Source organism: Rhinoderma darwinii, chromosome 12 (genome assembly GCF_050947455.1).
Source record: "Rhinoderma darwinii isolate aRhiDar2 chromosome 12, aRhiDar2.hap1, whole genome shotgun sequence".
Classification (NCBI taxonomy): domain Eukaryota; kingdom Metazoa; phylum Chordata; class Amphibia; order Anura; family Rhinodermatidae; genus Rhinoderma; species Rhinoderma darwinii.
The window spans coordinates 32,810,764-32,831,318 of record NC_134698.1 but is presented as its reverse complement, the minus strand read 5'-3'; the positions used below and the strand labels follow the sequence as shown (position 1 = coordinate 32,831,318).

General features: G+C 40.5%; 1 protein-coding gene across 11 annotated transcripts in view; it reads left to right on the top strand.

The window, feature by feature from the left end:
* MTA1 (metastasis associated 1) overlaps positions 1 to 20,555 on the top strand; it is a 329,558-nt gene that overhangs the window by 88,506 nt on the left and 220,497 nt on the right. For 8 of the 11 annotated variants that reach the window (XM_075844191.1, XM_075844183.1, XM_075844190.1 and 5 more), the window contains exons 5-8: positions 2 to 74; positions 938 to 1,055; positions 4,727 to 4,829; positions 14,702 to 14,801. In XM_075844191.1, the coding sequence (XP_075700306.1) occupies positions 2 to 74; positions 938 to 1,055; positions 4,727 to 4,829; positions 14,702 to 14,801 (394 nt within the window). The remainder of the gene's footprint in view (position 1; positions 75 to 937; positions 1,056 to 4,726; positions 4,830 to 14,701; positions 14,802 to 20,555) is intronic. The other 3 variants (XM_075844182.1, XM_075844187.1, XM_075844188.1) reach the window with 1 other exon arrangement.

The window sequence follows — 20,555 nt, the reverse complement described above, 5'->3', positions numbered from 1 at the left end:
GGGGCAAATGCAGCGTTACACTATTAAATGAAACGGAGTCCTTAAAATCGTACTTGGAAAGAGAGGTTGGTAATGTTAGTATGTTTCTTTTTACATTTTTTTATATTTTCTCCTTTTAGCTTTAATCCGCAGTATAGGCTGTGTTTTATGTGTTTTGGAGAGGACCTGTCACCTCTCCTGACGAGTCTGTTTTAGTAAATAGTTTCCCATAATAACTAAAGTATTCCCCATTAAAATGACAATTCTGGAGAATCTATTCTTAGAACTCCGATTTGTGCTATTCTTCTGTTATTCCTTATAGAAGTGTATGAATATGTTGACAACTGGGTGTTACAACTTGGGGGCGTGTCTCTACACAATCGGACACTGTCCAATCAGTGCTTACAGTATTACTGTGTAGGGACAAGCCCATTTTGACCCCGGGAATGGTGATACCCAGTTGTCAATTTATTCATCTAAATCCAGGAGGAATAACAGGGGAATGGCACAACGCAGAATTCTAAGAAAAGAGGCTCGGCACCATGATTTTATGGGGAATACAAGTATTTAATAAAACAGACATGTCAGGAGAGGTGACAGGTCCTCCTTAACTATCCATGACACTTTATGCAGAGGAACCTATAGTGGGGGGGGGGGGGGCATAGGGGGTGTCTTGATTTTCATACTTTGTAGCTAGCTATACCGTTCTATCAATCAGAACTCTGTCCCCACTTTGGTGACCCAGCCACATCTACCCGTGCCCTTTTGTGTGCCAGGCAGCTCCTTCTTGAAAGTGCTAGCAGCTAGTAGGTTCCAGCTGTCATTTTGTTGGACCATTTTAGGAAGTGAAATCAGGGACCAGAATAGTAAAAGTAGTAGTCATTTTTTTAAATTATTTTTTTGGTCCCATACCCCCCTCCTCTTATACTTTTTTGTTTTTTTTCCTTTTTTTTTGTAGGATTTTTTCTTTTACTCCTTAGTGTATGATCCACAGCAGAAGACACTTTTGGCAGATAAAGGAGAAATCCGTGTTGGCAACAGATACCAGGCTGACATTACAGATCTACTAGAAGAAGGTAATAATTGCTTTTAATGAAAGAATTTATATTAATATGTGGTTATCATGAATTTCCCTTGTGCGCCCTCAAGTTTTTCAATTTGATAGTTTGTCTGTTTTTTGCCAAAATACAGTGACTTGCCGACAGCTGGTAATTCTGCCAGGTGGGCAGTTTTAGAACTCTCTTCTAGTTTCGGAGGTCAATAAATTTACATGGAAAAACTAAGTTTAACCTTCATGGTCATAGCTTTGTATTTGTAAATCATAAGTGGCATAATAAAAATGCAGATAGGGGAAGCATTTGTTTGCTGCACATTGTTATCTAAGCCTGGCTTAGTGCTGCCTGCAGAGTTTGGCCCTGTTCACACAGTTTTTTTTGCAGGCGGATTTTTTGAAGCAGATTTTGATCTGCCTGCACGCGGTTTTCCGCATTTTTCGGCCAGGGCCATTGAGCGCCGCGGGCAAAAACCGCTTTCTCTGCCTCCCTTTGATGTCAATGGGATGTCAGAGACATAAACGCCCGAAGATCGGTCATGTCGCTTTGAAAATCAATGCGAGGCTTTTCTGGCGCAGTTTCCGCGTCAAAAAATGTGTGAACTCCCCCTTCTTGTTTTTGTTTTTTTATTTGTGTCTTATGTGGTTTGTAGTTCAGTCTTCCAGTGGCTATCTGGCTCCTGGGTTTTGTTCAGCCCTACCCTAGCAGTTAGGGTATGTTCACACACCCTATTTATGGACGTAATTCAGGCGTTTTACGCCTAGAATTACGCCCAAAAAACGTCTCCAAACCGTCTGCAAACATCTGGCCATTGAATTCAATGGATCTTACGGTGTTCTGTGCAGACAGGCTTTTTTTTTACGCGCTGCTGTCAAAAGACGCCCGCCTCGAAGTGCATGTCACTTCTTGGGACGTAATTGGAGCTGTTTTTCATTGACTCCAATGAAAACCAGCTCCAATTACGTCCGTAAAAGACGCCGCGAAAAACGCGTGCACATGTCAAAACGTCTGAAATTCAGGAGCTGTTTTCGCCTGAAAACAGCTCTGTAATTTCCGACGTAATTGGCGTTGCCGTGTGAACATACCCTAATGAATCTATTAGACATTGGGATGAAAAAGGATTGTTTTTCATGGTTCTGTCCATTTACATAATATCCTATATAAACCCATATGTTGCTTATTTTTTTTTTCTTCATTTAAGCAATTATGATAAAAATTATGACACACATTAGTTTTGTTTTAAGGTGACCGTTCTGTACTTCCGTCTTCTGACATAGAGCGTGGCTTGGATTTCTTGTGTACCACCACACTATATATAGCCTTACTATTGTTTTATTTCTATAGAGCTGCCTTTTTTAGGTGCCCACACGTGCACTGATATTTTGTTTGTTTTTAATCATTAAAAATTGTTACCGCTAATCGTTCTTCACACTGACCAGTTATTATTATGATTGTTGAGAAGTGAGCAAATGGCGATAATTGGCTACTCGGAATGGAATTAAATAGTTAGGACTTATTCACACGAGCGTACTCTGCCTATATGGAGAACACCAAAGTAGCAAATTTGATCAATTCATAGTCCCCAAAGTAATATATATATATATATATATATGTTATGAATAAATATCCCTGTTGGTATATGAAATCTAAAGGAGAAAGGCAGGGCTTACAAGCCCATAGTAAGCATGGTGGTAGCGGTGAAGACACACCGAGAATCAATTAAAAAGTGAACATTTTATTGAAACAATTGTAAAAAGATAACCGAAAACACATATGATTTTTTTAGAGATGATTGCCACAGTGTGAATAAATGCCAGACAGTGATGTGTGCAAATACAATGCACAGGATGTATATAGAAGATACTATATCGATATTGAAAGGACAAAGCGGTGATGCATAGTACCTTGCGGCTATATATATTTAGTAAAGATCACAAAAAAGTACTTGAAGCTAAATGCAGAGGATGCAAACACAGCAGCCAAATAAATCCAATAGTAAGTAAACCAATAAATGAATGAACATGGGAGGGTAGAACAAGAAGAGGCAAAGGAAGCCTATGTTGTGATAACTCTAAATTAGAGCACCTTACCCATGTCACGATCTACACTGTCTGGCATCAACCCCGACGCGCGTTTCGGCCCTGGGGCCTTCGTCTGGCTTATTCACACGAGCGTATTTAACGTCCGTGATACGCTCGTGAAAATCACGCGCATCGCGCGGACCTATGTAAGTCAATGGGGCCATTCAGACATTACGTGATTTTCACGCAGCGTGTGTCCGCTGTGTAAAACTCATGACATGCCCTATACTTGAGCGTTTTTCGTGCTTCACGCACCTATTAAAGTCAATGGGTGCGTGAAAATCGCGCACAGCACACGGAAGCACTTCCGTGTGTCGCGCGTGATTCGCGCTACAGTTAAATAAATGAAGGAAAAAATAAAAGCGCCTCATTTATTGCAGTTTCTAAACTTCAAAACCGCGTGTCATAAGGATGGCATATGCGCGAAAATCACGCAGCCACGCACCAAACACTTATGACACACGGAACTGCAACGCGCCCAAAATGGACACGTTCGTGTGAATAAGGCCTTATACCATGACTTTTTAAGATTGCAATATTTCTTACTGTTATTTCTATTATGGTCGTTAAGGTTGAAAAAAGACACCGTTTCATCAAGTCCAATCTATAATCCTACCGTGTTAATCCAGAAGAAGGCAAAACACCCATGAGGTTGATGCCAATTGCCTCATTAGGGGAAAAATTCCTCCTTGAATTCAAATATCAGAATAAATCCCTGGATCAATATCCCATCTCCAGAATCTAGTACTCATAACTTGTAATATTATTATATTTTTCATGGGACATCAAGGCCTTTCTTGAACTTGTTCAAAGAATCCACCATCACAACATCCTGTGGCAGAGAGTTGCATAGTATCACTGCTCTTAGTGTAAAGAATCCCCATCTGTTTGATAACCTGTCTTGGTACTGCAATCCACCCATTCCCTTTAATTATCTTTGTCGCCCTTCTTTGCGCCCGTTCTAGTTCAGCCATGTCCTTCTTATACACGGATGCCAAAAATTGTACACAATATTCCATGTGTGATCTGACTAGTGATATGTATGGAGGCAAAACGATGTTCTTCTCAGGAGCATCTATGCCTCTTTTGATGCATCCCATGATTTTATTTGCCTTGGCAGCAGCTGCCTGGCACTGGTTGCTAAAGGTAAATGTACTGTCCACCAATATCCCAAATCTTTTTCAGTAGCAGCTTCACCCAGTGTTATACCATTTAATGTGTCAATGTTGTCTTGTTTTTTCAATGTTTTATTTGATAATGTTTATTTTGTTTTCACTCCTACTGTGATCCTTTTGGATTTTTGAACTAGTCTGTTTAGGTGTATTCTCTTCAGTCGAGGAACGTGGCTATCCAAACCCATTGACGCCTTGAAAGGCATATTTACACTTTAAAATCTGCCTCATTTGTATTTCAACTCATGCGACTGAATGCTGACCTAGAAACCAGAGAGGGGAGCCACGTACTAACCTTAGACGTGTCAACCAGGAATGATTGATATATATTACCTAGCCTTGAGCACTGGGGTGTTTTTAGGTATGACTGTAATAATATGGACCGACTAGAATACTAACACAGCAGTTTTTATGATTTAATACACTATTTTATTCTCTACAGGTGTAGAAGATGGTAGAGACCAAGCTTTCCTTGAGACAAAAGTTTGGGAGGCAAGCAACCCACTTACAGACAAACAGATAGATCAGTTTTTAGTAGTAGCACGGTAAGAAAGTGTATTCAAATTTCTGCACAATCCTGTTTTTCCATCATGATTTTTACCTTGTATTGCACTATATGTCTGGTAATCACTTACATGGTTCATGGGAAATATGTTTAAGTTGTTGGCTGCTTTGTAAATGTGTTGGTGATGATTGCGACTCTGGGTCCGCATTGTCATAAAAACATTCTGAGTGTCAAACTCACTATGGCTTCGTTTACATCTGCATAAGGCTGGGTTCACACGGCCTATTTTTAGACGTATTGGAGGCGTTTTACGCCTCGAATTACGTCTGGAAAAAAACGGCTCCAATACCTCGGCAAACATCTCCCCATTACTTTCAATGGGTCTTACGATGTACTGTGCTGACGACCTGTCATTTTACGCGTCGCTGTCAAAAGATGGCGCGTAAAATTACAGCCTCGTCAAAAGAAGTGCAGGACACTGCTTGGGACGTAATTGGAGCCGTTTTTCATTGACTCCAATGAAGAACAGCTCCAAATTACATCCGTAAAAGACGCCCCTCAAAACGCCAGTACATGCAATTACGTTTGAAATTCAGGAGCTGTTTTCTCCTGAAAACCGCTCCGTAATTTCAGACATAAATGCAGTTATCGTGTGCACATACCCAGAGGGCTCCGTTCATGGGTTCCGTCAGTCCAAACGGTTTGCTGTTACTGTTTCCGTTTGCATCACCATTGATTTCAATGGTGACGGATTTAGTGCAAATGGTTTCCGTTTGTCTCCATTGTGTAAGGGTTCCATCGTTCGGACGGAATCAATACCGTAGTCGACTGTCAAAGCGCCAGAACCCGTACACAATGATGACAAACGGAAACCATTTGCATCGGATCAATCACCATTGAAATCTATAGGTTTCCGTTTGGATTCAGTCCATGGGTTCCCCTGACAGAAAGGTCAGATGGAACCCATGAACGGAGCCCTGACGCAGATGTGAATGAAGCCTATTTTTGGCCCTAATGACCGCTATTTTTTTCCTTTTTTTTATAGTCTCATTCAAAGAGCTATGACTTTGTTATTTTTCCATCGACATAGCTGTATGAGGGCTTTTTTTTTCTGCTGGATTAGATGTACTTCTTAAAGAGGCTCTGTCACCAGATTTTCAAACCCCTATCTCCTATTGCAGCAGATCGGCGCTGCAATGTAGATTACAGGAACGTTTTGTTTTTTTCAAAAACGAGCATTTTTGGCCAAGTTATGACCATTTATATATTTATGCAAATGAGCCTTTCTTAAGTACAACTGGGCGTGTTTAAAGTTATGTCCAAGTGGGCATGTATTGTGTGTGTGTGTACATCTGGGTGTGTTTACTTGTTTTACTAGCTGGGCGTTGTGAATGGAAGTGTATGATGCTGACGAATCAGCATCATCCACTTCTCTTCGTTACCACCCAGCTTCTGGCAGTGCACAGACACACAGCGTGATCTCGCGAGATCACGCTGTGACGTCACTTCCTCCCACAGGAACTTCATCGCGTCGGATGAGCGAGGACACGCTGTGTGTCTGTGAACTGCCAGAAGCTGGGTGGTAACGAAGAGAAGTGGATGATGCTGATTCGTCAGCATCATACACTTCCATTCACAACGCCCAGCTAGTAAAACAAGTAAAAACGCCCAGATGTACACACAATACACGCCCACTTGGACATAACTTTAAACACGCCAAGTTGTACTTAAGAAAGGCTCATTTGCATAAATATAAAAATGGTCATAACTTGGCCAAAAATGCTTGTTTAAAAAAAAAAAAAACGTTACTGTTATCTACATTGCAGCGCCGATCTGTTGCAATAGGAGATAGAGGTTTGAAAATCTGGTGACAGAGCCTCTTTAATGGCACCATTTTGGGGTATAGAAAAAAACCTGAAATTCTTCCTTTGTTCTATGCGTTTTAAATTAATGCTGTTCACGGTGCGGCGTAAATAACATGTTAAACAAGAAAAAAAAAAGACCGCAGCAAAAGCCACAGATGTGCACACCCGATATTTCGTCCTGAGATCTGTAGTTCCTCACTGTAGTACAATTGGGAGGGCTTGTAGGCAGACAAGGAATTCAATATTTCGAAAAAAAATAAGATACTCCTCAGCACATCCACAATGTGTATTATAAAAAGAGCTTTATTTGGTCAACTTTAAAAGTCCATAGAGGACACAGGTAAGGCGTGTTACCGCTTACGCGTTTCGAACAGAAGTACTCTTACACATAGCATGCATATTCATAGCATGAATATCATCTTTTTTTCGAAATAAATAACATGTTATTCCATGGGTCGGTAAGATTACGACGATACCACATATGTATAGGTTTTTTATGTTTAATGACTTTTGCACAATAAAAACTTTCTTGAACTAAAATTTTGTTTTTGCGTTGTCGTGTTCCCAGAGTTCTAATTTTTTTTATTTTTCCGTCAATGTAGTGATATGAGGGCTTGTTTTTTGTGGAATTGGTACTGTTTTGGGGTACATGGGACATATTGATTAACTTTTATTATGACTTTTTTGGGGGGCAATGGAAAAAATAGCAATTTTTCCGTTGTATTTTGGTTGTTTGTTTTTTTTTACGGCGTTCACATTACGGTTAACTTTATTGTTTGGGTCATTACAGTCGTGGCGATACCATATATGTGTACTTTTTTATTTATTTTTTTACACTTTTGCTAAATAAAGCGACTTTATGGAAAAAATGTTTTGTTTGTTTTTTTTTACTGTAATCTTTATTAATAATTTTTATTTCACATTACCCTTTTTTTTTTTTTTTTCTTTTTTTTTAGTCCCACTAGGGGACTTTACTATGCGATCTTTTGATCACTGCTATAATGCCTTCGTATACTTCGTATACCAAAGCATTATTGCCGGTCAGTGTAAAACTGGCAGGCCATCTATTAGGCCTAGCCCCTGGCTGCCATGGCACCCGATCGGAGGTCTGCAATTGCACTTGCGGGCCGCGGATGGGTGGGAGAGAGAGCTCCCACCCTCTAAGTGATTTAAATTCCGTGGCCGCTATCAACCGCTTAAAGGCAATAAAGGTTTTCTGGCTTGATATAAATAAAGCTGAACCTGTGTACACATTTGCGGATTGAGTACATATCCTGGACAGAATAGTGCAGTATGCAGTGCTATGTTTTCTGAAAAACTGACGGAAATCATTAAAGTCAATGGGTTCCGTCAGCTGTTGGTGTCCATCATGTGATGGATCTGTGATAGAGCAGAACAAGAGAAATGACCAACGCACATGTGAACAGAGCCTTAAGGCGTCTTAAGACGGTGACTGTAAAAACGAAAAAAAAAAATGTGGCTGTTTTCAGGAGAATACAGCCACTGATAAGGCGTTTTTGACGCAGATTTGCCAAACTTCTTTTTAAGTGTTTCTTCAAAGGAGTTCTTGGCATTGCCCATAGGAAATTGGCAAAATCTGCCTCGAACGCCTCAAGAAGTGACGTGCACTTCTATTTTACGAGGCCTAATTTGTCAGCTGTGAGGAGTAAAAGGATTAACCCCTTAGGCTGGGTTCACACTACCTATTTTCAGGCGTAAACGAGGCGTATTATGCCTCGTTTTACGTCTGAAAATAGGGCTACAATACGTCGGCAAACGTCTGCCCATTCATTTGAATGGGTTTGCCGACGTACTGTGCAGACAACCTGTCATTTACGCGTCGTCGTTTGACAGCTGTCAAACGACGACGCGTAAAAATACAGCCTCGTCAAAAGAAGTGCAGGACACTTCTTTCAGACGTAATTTGAGCCGTTCTTCATTGAACTCAATGAAGCACAGCTCAAAATTTACGGCTGTCAGAGAAGCCTCGCAAAATGCGAGGAGCAGCATTTACGTCTGAAACGAGGCAGCTGTTTTCTCTTGAAAACAGTCTGTCTTTTCAGACGTAAAAGCCTGCTACCGTGTGCACATACCCTTAAGGTCGCAGCCCAGTATTGGCCTTAGGGCTCCGAGCCCATTTTTCAAATCTGACATTTCTCACTTCATGTGGTAATAACTCTGGAATGCTTTCATGTATCCAAGCGTTTTTCTGAGATTGTTTTCTTGTGAGACATTGGGCTTTATGTTAGTGGTAAAATTTGTTCGATTTTATATTCCATGTTTTATTTGTGAAAAATAGCGAAAACTTGGAAAAAATAAAATTTTGCAGAATTTTATATTTATCTGCTTGTAAGACAAATAGTAATACCACACAAAATAGTGACTAGTTTATATGTTGGCATCATTTTCTGAACATTCGTTTATTTTTTTTAGGACGTTACAAGGCTTAGAAGATAAGCAGCAATTTCTCTTGAAGAAAATTTCAAAAGCCTTTTTTTTTTTTAAAGTACCAGTTCAATTCTGAAGTGGCTTTGAGCGCCTTCTATATTAGAAACCCCCATAAAACACCCCATTTTAAAAACTATTCCTCAAAGTATTCACAACAGCATTTAGAAAGTTTCTGAACCCTTTAGGCGTTTCACAGGAATTTAAATCATAGTAGAGGTGAAATTTACAAATTTCTTGTTTTTGTCAGAAAATCCTTATTATTCCATTTTTTTTTTCTTCTGTAAAACAGAAGGTTTTATTAGAGAAACGCAACTCCATATTTTTTTTCCCAGATTCTGCAGTTTTTAGAAATATCCCACATGTGGCCCTAGTGCGGTAATGGACTGAAGCACTGGCCTCAGAAGCAAAGGAACACTTAGTGGATTTTGTGGCCCCCTTTTTATTAGGCACCATGTCCGGTTTGAAGAGGTCTTGTGGTGCCAAAACAGTGGAAACCCCCAAAAGTGACCCTATTTGGCAAACTACACCCCACAAGGAACTTATCAAAGGGTATAGTGGCCATTTAGACCCCACAGTTTTTTGTATTTTTTATTTTTTTTTGCTGCATTTTGTGGAATTTGGCTGTGCAATTGAAAATCAATTTTTTCCGATAAAAGGTACAAATTTTTTCGAGAAAATGCACCCCAGCATTTGTAAAGCAATTTCTCTTGATTACGGCAGTACCCCATATGTGGTCATAAACTGCTGGTTGGACAAACGGCAGACCTCAGAAAGGCAGAAGTGCTATTTGGTATGTAGATTTTGCTGGATTGGTTTCTGGGCGCCATGTCACATTTGCAGAGCTTCTGAAGTACCAGTACAGGGTAAACCCCTTAAGGCCATATTTACACGAGCGTAGTTCACATCCGTGATACGCACGAGAAAATCACGCACGTCGCACGTACCTATGTAAGGCAATGGAGACATTCAGACATTGCGTGTTTTTCACGCAGCGTGTGTCCGCTGAGTGAAACTGATGACATGTCCTATACTTGAGTGTTTTTTGCGCATCACGCACCCATTGAAGTCAATGGGTGCGTGAAAATCACGCGCAGCACGCGGGCACACTTCCGTGTGCTGCGCGTGATTCGCGCAACAGTAGATCAAGAAATGAAGGGGAAAATAAAACCACCTCCATTTCTTTTTCTAAACCTGAAAACCGCGTGTCATAAGGATGGCATATGCGCGAAAATCACGCAGTCACGCACCAAACACTTATGACACACGGAACTGCAACGCTCAAAAAACGTAGCATTTTTTGCGTGCGCAAAACGCATACGTCTGAATTTTGTGTGAATTTTGCCTTAAAATGACCCCATTTTGGAAACCAGACCCCTTGAGGAATTCATTGTAGTTTTCATGGGGTGCATGCGGCTTTTTCATCAGTTTTTATTCTATTTTTTTAAGAGGCGTGGTGACCAAAAAAACAGCATTTCTACTATTGGTTTTTTTTTATCCCTTTTTTTACAGCGTTCACTCTGCGCTATAAATTACATATTCACTTTATTCCGCGGGGCGATACGATTACGGCGATACCATAGGTTTATGTTTTTTTTGTTTGGAGTTTACACAATAAAATACTTTTTATAAAAAAATCATTTACTTTTTGTGTTGTAATAATAAGAAAAACTGCAGCACTCCGATATCCAAACGAGTGAAAGTTTATTCACCAAGCATAAAAGAACAGCAACGTTTCAACCCCTATTGGGTCTTTGTCAAGCATAGTGATAGTACATTGGTGCACACTTTATATAACACATGTATTGTGACATCACTTCCTGAACGTGTTAAAACCTCAACAATAGTAAAATGCCCTCTTAATAATATTCTCACATAGTGCAAAAAAGCCTCCACGTCATCAGAATCCAATGCAGTACAAGTACAATTCAAGATCGCTAGTGCAATACCTGTAGAACAGTCTGTTTGGATCAATCTCGCCTCGTGTGAATCCAAGGTCCTCGCGGCGCATAACAGGAAGTGTCAATTCCTTCAATTTCCGGCGTCAGCCGTTACCATAGATACGCATCGCGGTCTCACTCTGGGCCGCGCATGCGGATGCGCTCTAGATGGGACTACGAAGTCTTAGCCCGATCAAAGGAGAACCAATAGTCCTCATAAGTAGAGGACACTGTCAAATCTCGTACCGATCCCAAACAGGGAAATACTCTGCATGTCTTATCCATTACATAGTTTAACAAAATAAAACGCACAATCTAAATGCAACATAACAGTATAAAGGGAGAGCAATACAGTCTTCGTACACAATGTTATATAATAATAAGTAACAGTAAAAAATATGTTCTTTAGATAAGACAGGCAGAGAATATACACTCAGGCAGCGATCCCAAAAGACTGGTCAGGATTTTTCAATAGCGTTTTTCACCACAAATGTTGAGAAGTGATTCTAAGAACAAATCCCCATATGATGTAAGTGGCATAAAAATACCTAAAAGAAGATTTTTTTTTTTTTTTTTAAATCTAGCATAAAAAAGATATACAAAAATTCAAGTAGTCATATGGCTAATCGCCAAGCACTCTATCACAACCCTACTACTGATGACGGTGTATCCAGGATCACGCCCACAGACACACACCTAACAGATACCTGTGGTCCTGAATTCCCTATTTAGCCCCTTAGGCTCAAGGGTATCCAATTCATAGATCCATTTAAGTTCTAATTTTTTAAGTATCTTTTCCCTATCTCCTCCTCTCCTCATGGGAGCAACCCCATCAATAATCTTGAAACGTAATTGTGAAATATTGTGTCCAGACCTAATAAAATGTTCAGGGATAGGTAGATCAACCTTTTTACTCCTAATTGTATATTTGTTCTGGTTAATGCCTGTTTTGCACTCTTGTGTGGTTTCTCCCACATATAGAAGTCCACATGGGCATTGTATAACATATATAATAAATTTGGAGTGACAAGTATATGACTGTTTAATCCTATAGGTTTTCCCTGTCCTTGGATGTACCATGATGTTCCCCCACATCATACTGTTGCAGTTGCAACATCCAAGGCAGGGAAAACATCCCTCTCGAGATTTAATTTGAGTTAGAGCCGATATCCGCATGTACCAGACGATCCCTCAAGTTGGGGGGTCTACGGAAGGACATAATGGGAGGATCTTGAAATTCTACATTCCCAGGAAAGGTATCACTGAGAATGGGCCAATAATCCCTAAGAATTTTAGAGATTTTCCTGCTAGTCGGGGAATATGTCGACACAAACGGAATTCTTTTAAGTCTCTTTTTAGAAGAGTTTTTCACCAACAGATCATTACATTTATCGTTTTTGATCTTCTGAGTCGCTCTTTCTACCACAGGTCTAGGGTAACCTCGCCTAAGGAATTTGCTACACATCTTATCAAGTCTATCCTCTACCACATTGTCCTTTGAGACAATTCTCTTGACTCTAAGGAGTTGACTGAATGGGAGGGACTCCACCGTACCCCGGGGATGACAACTACTATAATGCAATAAATTGTTGCAATCGGTGGGCTTTATGTATAGATCCGTAACAAGGCAATTATCCTTCTTAGTCCGTTGTATCCAGGAACTGTATTTTATCCCGTGAGTGTATCAAAGTGAACTGGAGTTCAGGGAAATGACTATTGATTTCTTCTTGGAACTTCAATAGTTGTATTTCCCTGTGTTACCACACAAAGAAGATATTGTCTGTGTACCTCATCCAGCCCCCTACGTGTTGGAAGAAGCTGGATGGGTACACAAACTTCTCCTCGAAAAAGGCCATGAAGATGTTGGCGTATGTTGGTGCGACATTGGACCCCATAGCCATTCCTCTGCATTGTCTGCCGTGTCTATGGTGAACATCACCTTTTTGTGTGAGCATTGACAAATGGTTGTTATGATTCCCCTTGTCAAAGAGCTGTGTCCCTACATACTGACAGTCTCCAACCATCGCTGACCGTATCACACTGTGTAGGGACACATCCTCCTGACAATGTGAATGGTAACACGCATTTGTCTATTAGTCCTGCAACAGACATGTCAGGAGAGGAGATCCCCTATAGATCCAGTGACGTCTTCTCTAACAGGAGCCGTTTTCTTTTCTTCTCCATCTGACGCAGACCGTTCTGACGACTTCTCCTGATGAGACATCTTTGCCCATAACTTTTGCAGCCATTTCCAGCCCCTATAGAAACACACAAATTTAGACACCAAGGCCCAGGACCAAGAATGCCATGAAGATGTTGGCGCGACATTGGACCCCATAGCCGTGCCTCTGCATTGAATGTAAAAAGTGTCCTGGAAAAGGAAATAATTGCACTGCAATACAATTTCCAACAATGCCACTACAAATTATTTTTGTTCATTTTCAAGGGTCCAATGTCGCAACAATTCCGTAACCGCAAACATCCCCTTTTCATGTTCTATACTGGTGTATAAGGATACTACGTCGAAAGATACTAGAAGGCAATCCTCAGAGACTTCAATATCTTTCAATTTGTTGATGAAATGGGTTGTGTCCTGAACATACGACCTGGTATTTACTGCTCCTTTACGGAGCAACTGGTCAAGAAATGTAGCAAGTGGTGTAAACAATGATCCAATACCCGAGACTATAGGTCTACCGGGCGGTTTAACCATACTTTTATGGATCTTAGGAAGTAAGTAAAGGACTGGTGTCCTAGGGTGTTGGACCCTAAGATATTCATATAGTTTGATATCAAGCAAATCCACCGCATATGCATTATCAATCATGATTTTAATTTTCCTCATAATATCAAACTTGGGATCATAATCAAGTTTTTTATACACTCGTTCATCCCCCAATTGCCTAATGGCTTCCTCGATGTAGGCTGGATGAATGGCTTCCTGTCACAGCTCCTGCATGTGTCGGGAGGACGGCTGAAGGCCGTTACTCCCGAGACGTACTATTAGGTCATGGAGCGCGAACCATACAGCTACCATGACCTAATAGTACGTCCAGGAGCGGGAAGGGGTTAATTGTTGCTGCTTTCCCTCAAAAACATTAAAAACACTCTCTATGGACGTGTTCACTTGATTAGGGCGGCTGAGCTTTCAGATAAATGATAACATATTGATTGCCTGCAGCCACCACTAGGGGGAGCTTACTGAAGACTGATATGTACAGCTTCCAATGAACATCTTTGCATTTAACTGCTGATAAGTTTGGAATATAATATATTACATCAGTCGTATAAAACAAAAATAGCATTGTGTACACTACAATTGTCTGTAGGGGCTCTTGACAATCATGGTAGCTGTAGGCAAAGGGTATTCTATCCTAAACACAAGGAAGTTTGCAGCACAGTAGTTGAAATCTTTAAAAGTATGTAAACTTCTTTAAGGTACAGTGTAGATTCTTAAACGGCCTCGGCAGCCCACGCTCTAATCTACCCACCCTGGCTGTTCGTGCTATGCTGCTATTTCTTTGATGCATTACTAAGAAAAAGTAAAAGCCTTCTTGACAGAATACATTCTTCAGTCTTAAATTGACTTCTTTTATCTTTGCAGTTTTTTTTTATTATGCATTTCAATTTTATGTCCAATTTTTAATATTTTTTTCTTCCAGATCTGTAGGTACATTTGCCCGTGCATTAGACTGCAGTAGCTCTGTCCGGCAACCCAGTCTGCATATGAGTGCAGCTGCAGCATCTAGAGACATCACGTTGGTAAGAAAGAAAGTTGCTGATGAGTTTTTGGTGTGTGTGTGCGTGTGTATATTTATTATTGTTATTATTATATTATTTGGACCCCTGCGGTCAGTTACTTACTGATTTACACACATTTTCCCCCAGTCCCAGCATTTTAATTTTGTATACCAACTTTTTGTGCGGCACCGTATCAGATGCTGTGAATAAATCAAGATGAACTCCAATGACTTACCCCAGTCCAGTCTAGAACTTGCCTCCTCATTGAAGCTGATCAGATTCGTTATAAGCTTCTTTTCATTGCGATACTCTAGGATAGCATCTTCTCGAAAATCTTCCAATGTTTTACCCACAATAGAGGTAAAACTTTCAGGCCTATAGTTTCCAGGCTCATGTCATCTAGCTGTCTTTTTTTTTTTTTTTTTTCTTTTAGTAATTTAAAGTAGAAATGTACTTCAGTGTCTCAATGGGAAAATAAAGTTTACAGTTTCCAAAAACTGGCCATGGACAGTATTTTCAGTCTGTGGAAATGTTTGTGATTTTGGAGCTATGAATATATACAAAAAGTTTAAAAGGACCCTAAAATAGAAAAATAACAAACTCTTGTATGCATACCCTACCAATTCTTCTCTGATCCTCATTTAGAAAGCTGCTTCATGTTCATCAGGTGACGTTTATAATGTCACCTCCTGCAGCAAGCGATTGCTATTAGAGCTACTTCCACGATCGTGCGCTTACAGATGACACATAATGATGCAGCTTTCTAACTCCGGATTAGCTGGAATACCCATCAATCATGCAATCATTATATCACCCGTTTCCAGTTAGGAAATTCCACATACAACTATAACCCCTTCTCGCTTTGGCCACTTTCGACCTTCCTGACAGAGCCTCATTTTTCAAATCTGACATCTCACTTTATGTGGTAATAACTTTGGAATGCTTTTACCCATCCAAGCGAATCTGAGATTGTTTTCTCGTGACACATTGGACTTTGTTACTGGCAAAATTTACTTGATATGTTCAGTATTTAATTGTGAAAAACACCAAAATTTAGCGAAAAATTGCAAAAATTAGCATTTTTCTCAATTTAAATGTAAGACAGGCAGTTATACCACACAAAATTGTTACTAATAAATATCCCCCATATGTGTACTTTAGATTGGCATCGTTTTTTGAACATCCTTTTATTTTTCTTGGACGTTACAAGGCTTAGAGCTTTAGCAGCAATTTCTCACATTTTCAAGAAAATTTCAAAAGGCTATTTTTGCAGGGGCCAATTCAGTTGTGAAGTGGCTTTGAGGGCCTTATATATTAGAAACCTCCAATAAGTCACACCATTTTAAAAACCTCACCCCTCAAAGTATTCAAAACAGCATTTAGAAAGTTTCCTAACCCCTTAGACGTTTCACAAGAATTAAAGCAAAGTAGAGGTGAAATTTACAAATTCCATATTTTTTTTGCAGAAATTAATTTTTAATCCATTTTTTCTGTAACAGAGTTTTACCAGAGAAATGCAACTCAATATTTATTGCCCAGATTCTGCAGCTTTAGGATCCCACGTGTGGCCCTAGCGTGCTACTGGACTGGAGCATCTAGTGGATTTAGGGGCCTTATTTTTTTAGAATATATTTTAGGCACCATGTCAGGTTTGAAGGGGTCTTGTGGTGCAAAAACTGTGGAAATGCCCCAAAAGTTACCCCATTTGGGAAACTACACACCTCAAGGAAATTATCTAGGGGTATAGTGAGAATTTTGACTACAGTTTTTTTTTACAGAAATTATCGGAATTAGGCCGTGAAAATGGAAATAGAATTTTTTTCAAAGAAAATGTTTAGCGTTTTTGTTTTTTTGTTGTTTTTTTTTCAAATTATTATTTTTTTTTCTCATTTCCACAAGGACTAAAGAAAAAAAAGCACTGCAAAATTTGTAAAGCAATTTCTCTCAAGTAAAACAATACCCCACATGTGGTCATTAATTGCTGTTAGGACACACGGCAGGGCTTAGAAGAGCGAGAGCGCCATTTGGAGTTCAAATTTAGCAGGAAAGGTTTGCGGAGGCCATGTCACATTTACAAAGCCCCTGAGGGGATAAAGCAGTGGAAACCCCCCACAAGTGACCCCATTTTGGAAACTACACCCATTGAGGAAATTATCTAGGGGTATAGTGAACGTTTTAACACCACAGGTTTTTTGCAGAAATTTTTGGAAGTAGGCCCTGAAAATGACAATCTACATCTTTTTTTTTTAAAAGAAAATGTAGGTTTAGCTATTTTTTTCTCTCATTTCCATAAGGACTGAAGAAGAAAAAGCACCGCAAAATTTGTAAAGCAATTTCTCCCGAATAAAACAATATCCCACATGTGGTAATAAACGGCTGTTTGGACACACGGCAGTGCTTAGAAGGGAAAGAGCGCCATTTGGCTTTTGGAGATCAGATTTAGCAGGAATGGTTTGCAGAGGCCATGTCACATTTACAAAGCCCCTGAGGGGACAAAACAGTGAAAATGGCCAAAAAGTTACTCCATTTAGGAAACTACACCCCTTGAGGAATTCATCTACGGGTGTAGTTAGCATTTTGACCCCACAGGTGTTTCATAGAATTTATTAGAATTGGGCAGTGAAGATAAAAACAATCCTTTTATTCAATAAGACGTAGCTTTAGCTCCAAATTTTTAATTTTCTTAACAACTAAAGGAAAAAAAAGAACCACAACGTTTGTAAAGCAATTTCTCCTCATGTGGTCATGAACTGCTGTTTGGGCACACCGTAGGGACCTGTGAGACCAAAACAGTGGAAACCCCCCAGAAGTGACCACATTTTGGAAACTACACCCCTCAACGTATTTACCTAGGGGTGCAGTGAGTATGTTAACCCCACAGGTGTTTTGTAGAAATTAGTGTGCACTCGATATTGCAGAGTGAAAATGGGATTTTTTTCCATAGATATGCCAATATGTGGTGCCCAGCTTGTGCCACCATAACAAGACAGTTCTCCAATTATTATGCGGTGTTTCCCGGTTTTAGAAACGCCCTACATGTGACCCTAATATTTTGCCTGGACGTTTGACAGGGCTCAGGATTGAAAGACTACCATGTAAAATTGAGGCCTAATTTGGTGATTTACAAAGTATTGGTTCACAATTGCAGAGGTTCTGATGTGAAATAATAAAAAAAGTGACCCCCATTTTGGAAACTACACCCCTCCAAGCATTTATTAAGGGGTGTAGTGAGCATTTTCACCCCACAGGTCTTTTCCATAAATGAATGCGCTGTGGATGGTGCAAATTAAAAATTTATATTTTTCCCTAGATATACCATTTCAGGGGCAAGTATGTCGTGCCCAGCTTATGCCACTGGAGAGACACACCCCAAAAATTGTTAAAAGGGTTCTCCTAGGTATGGCGATAACATATATGTGGAAGTAACAGCTGTTTGGGCACGCTGTAGGGCTCAGAGGGGAGGGAGCACCATTTTGCTTTTGAAGTGTAGATTTTGCTTTTGGTAGTAGTTTTGTTTGGAGCATTACCGGTATTTCAGTTTATAAGGTGGGGGTACATGTAAGCCGGGCAGAGTATATCAGGGGCATAGTCAGGTGGTTTGATAATGGGGTAAAAAGAAAAACGTAAAATAATCCATAGACGTGTGACGCTGTGAAGCAATCCTTTCTGCACAGGCCTGTGTCGCACTGATAAATGTCCTTTCTTATCCCCCTTTTGGTCCACACTCCGCACCTTTGCAGTTTGGGGAATTTTGCTGGGAAGTGTTGTCCTGGTATAATGCGGGCACCCTCGCTTCCAGCGGATATGGTTGGGCCCTCCCCTTCCTGGTTCCCTAATTTTAGGGCCTTGATAAATCGCCTGTTGAAACAGAAGAAATATTCCCCTCGGACCTGCACATCTGCATATTTTTGTATTTCCCGACTTATTGGAGCCTTAACTAATTTTATTTTTTCATAAATGTGGTGTTATGAGGGATGTTTCTTTGCGGTACGAGCTGTAGTTATTATCGGTACCATTTTGGGGTACATGCGACTTTTTGATCACTTTTTATCCTATTTTTTGGGAGGCAAGATAACCAAAAAACCGCTGTTCTGGCAGTTTTTTCTTTTTTTCATGCAGCGTTCACCATGTGTTATAAATTACATGTTCATTTTATTCTGTGGGTCAGTCCGATTCCGGCGTTACCTAATTTATAGCACTTTTATGTTTTACAAAGTTTTGCACAATAAAATTACTTTTGTAAAAAGGTATTTTTTCTGTCGCCAAGTTGTGAGAACCAGAACTTTTTAACTTTTTAGTCGACTGTGCTGTATGAGGGCTTGTTTTTTGCAAGTCGAGCTATAGTTTTTATAGGTACCATTTTTGGATACGTGCGACTTTTTGATCACACTTTATTCCAATATGTGAAGGGCAAAGTGACCAAAAACCAGAAATTCTGGTATAATTTTTTACGTGTTTATTTTGCGCTGTTCACCGCGTGCAATAAATAATATAATATTTTTATACCTCAGGTCGTTACGGTCGTGGCGATACTAAATATGTATGGTTTTATTATCTTTTTTTCAATAATAAAGGACTTGATAAGGGAACAGGGCGATTGTGTTTTTTATTTTATTACTTGAAACCTTTTTACTTTTGTTTTTTTTATTTTTTTTACACTTTTTAATACTTTTTTTTCAAGTCACACTAGGGGACTTGAAGGTCCAAATGTCTGATGGTTTTTTTCTAATACATTGCACTACCTACGTAGTTCAATGTATTAGATCTGTCAGTTATTCACTGACAGCAAGCCGATTAGGCTTCGCCTCCCAGCGGGGCCTAATCGGCTTCCGTATTGGCAGAGCAGGAGCCCATTGCATCTCCTGTTGCCATAGCCGCAGTCGCCAGTCCTGATTGCCTATCAGTGCTGGCGATCTGCTAGCAACTGCTAAGATGCCGCGCTCGCTTTCAAACGCTGCATCGAAGGGGTTAATGGCAGGGATGGGAGCTAGCTCCGGTTCCTGCCATTACAGGTGGATGTCAGCTGTAACTTACAGCTGACATCCACCACTGAGCCGCCACCATCTTGCCGGCGGCTACGGAAGCCATTCAGGCTTCGCCGCTGGGCGGGTCCTGAACAGCTCCCGTGCTAGGCAGACCGGGAGGCCAGTATTAGGTCTCTGGTTGCCATTGCAGCCACCGGAACCCTGGCAATTTCATTGCCGCGGTTCCGATTAGCTGCAAACACCTTAAATCCCGCGATCGCGTTTGAGCGCTGCATTTAAGGGGTTAATGGTGGGGATCGACGCTAATTTCGGTCCCCGCCATTAGTCGGATTTCAGCTGTAATCCAGCGATAATGGCACTGGCTCCGCTTCTGAGCCGGTGCCGTGCATTTGGCGTATGGATACGGCAAAATGCGGGAAGCACTAGCTTTCCATGGTGTACCCATTCGTCAAATGTCGGGAAGGGGTTGTCTGAGATTAAATTACTTTGTTAATGCTTGTAATTTATGAATGTAAATTCATTTATAATATACTTACGTTTTCCAAAGTGGCCCCGTTTCCAGATCCTGCCGTGGGGTACTTGACGGGTGACGTCACACTCTGCACTGGCTCTGGCCACTGTGTTGATCTTCAATTCTTTGACGGGTATACTTCACGTCACTTGTGACGGGCCTTTTATGGGCTGTTCTGCTGCACAGCCCGTACCGCGCATGCGCAGTTTCTGCTGTTCTCGCGGTCCCTGCTGTTCTCGAGATAACAGCAGGGACCGCGCATGCGCGTTACAACAGAAC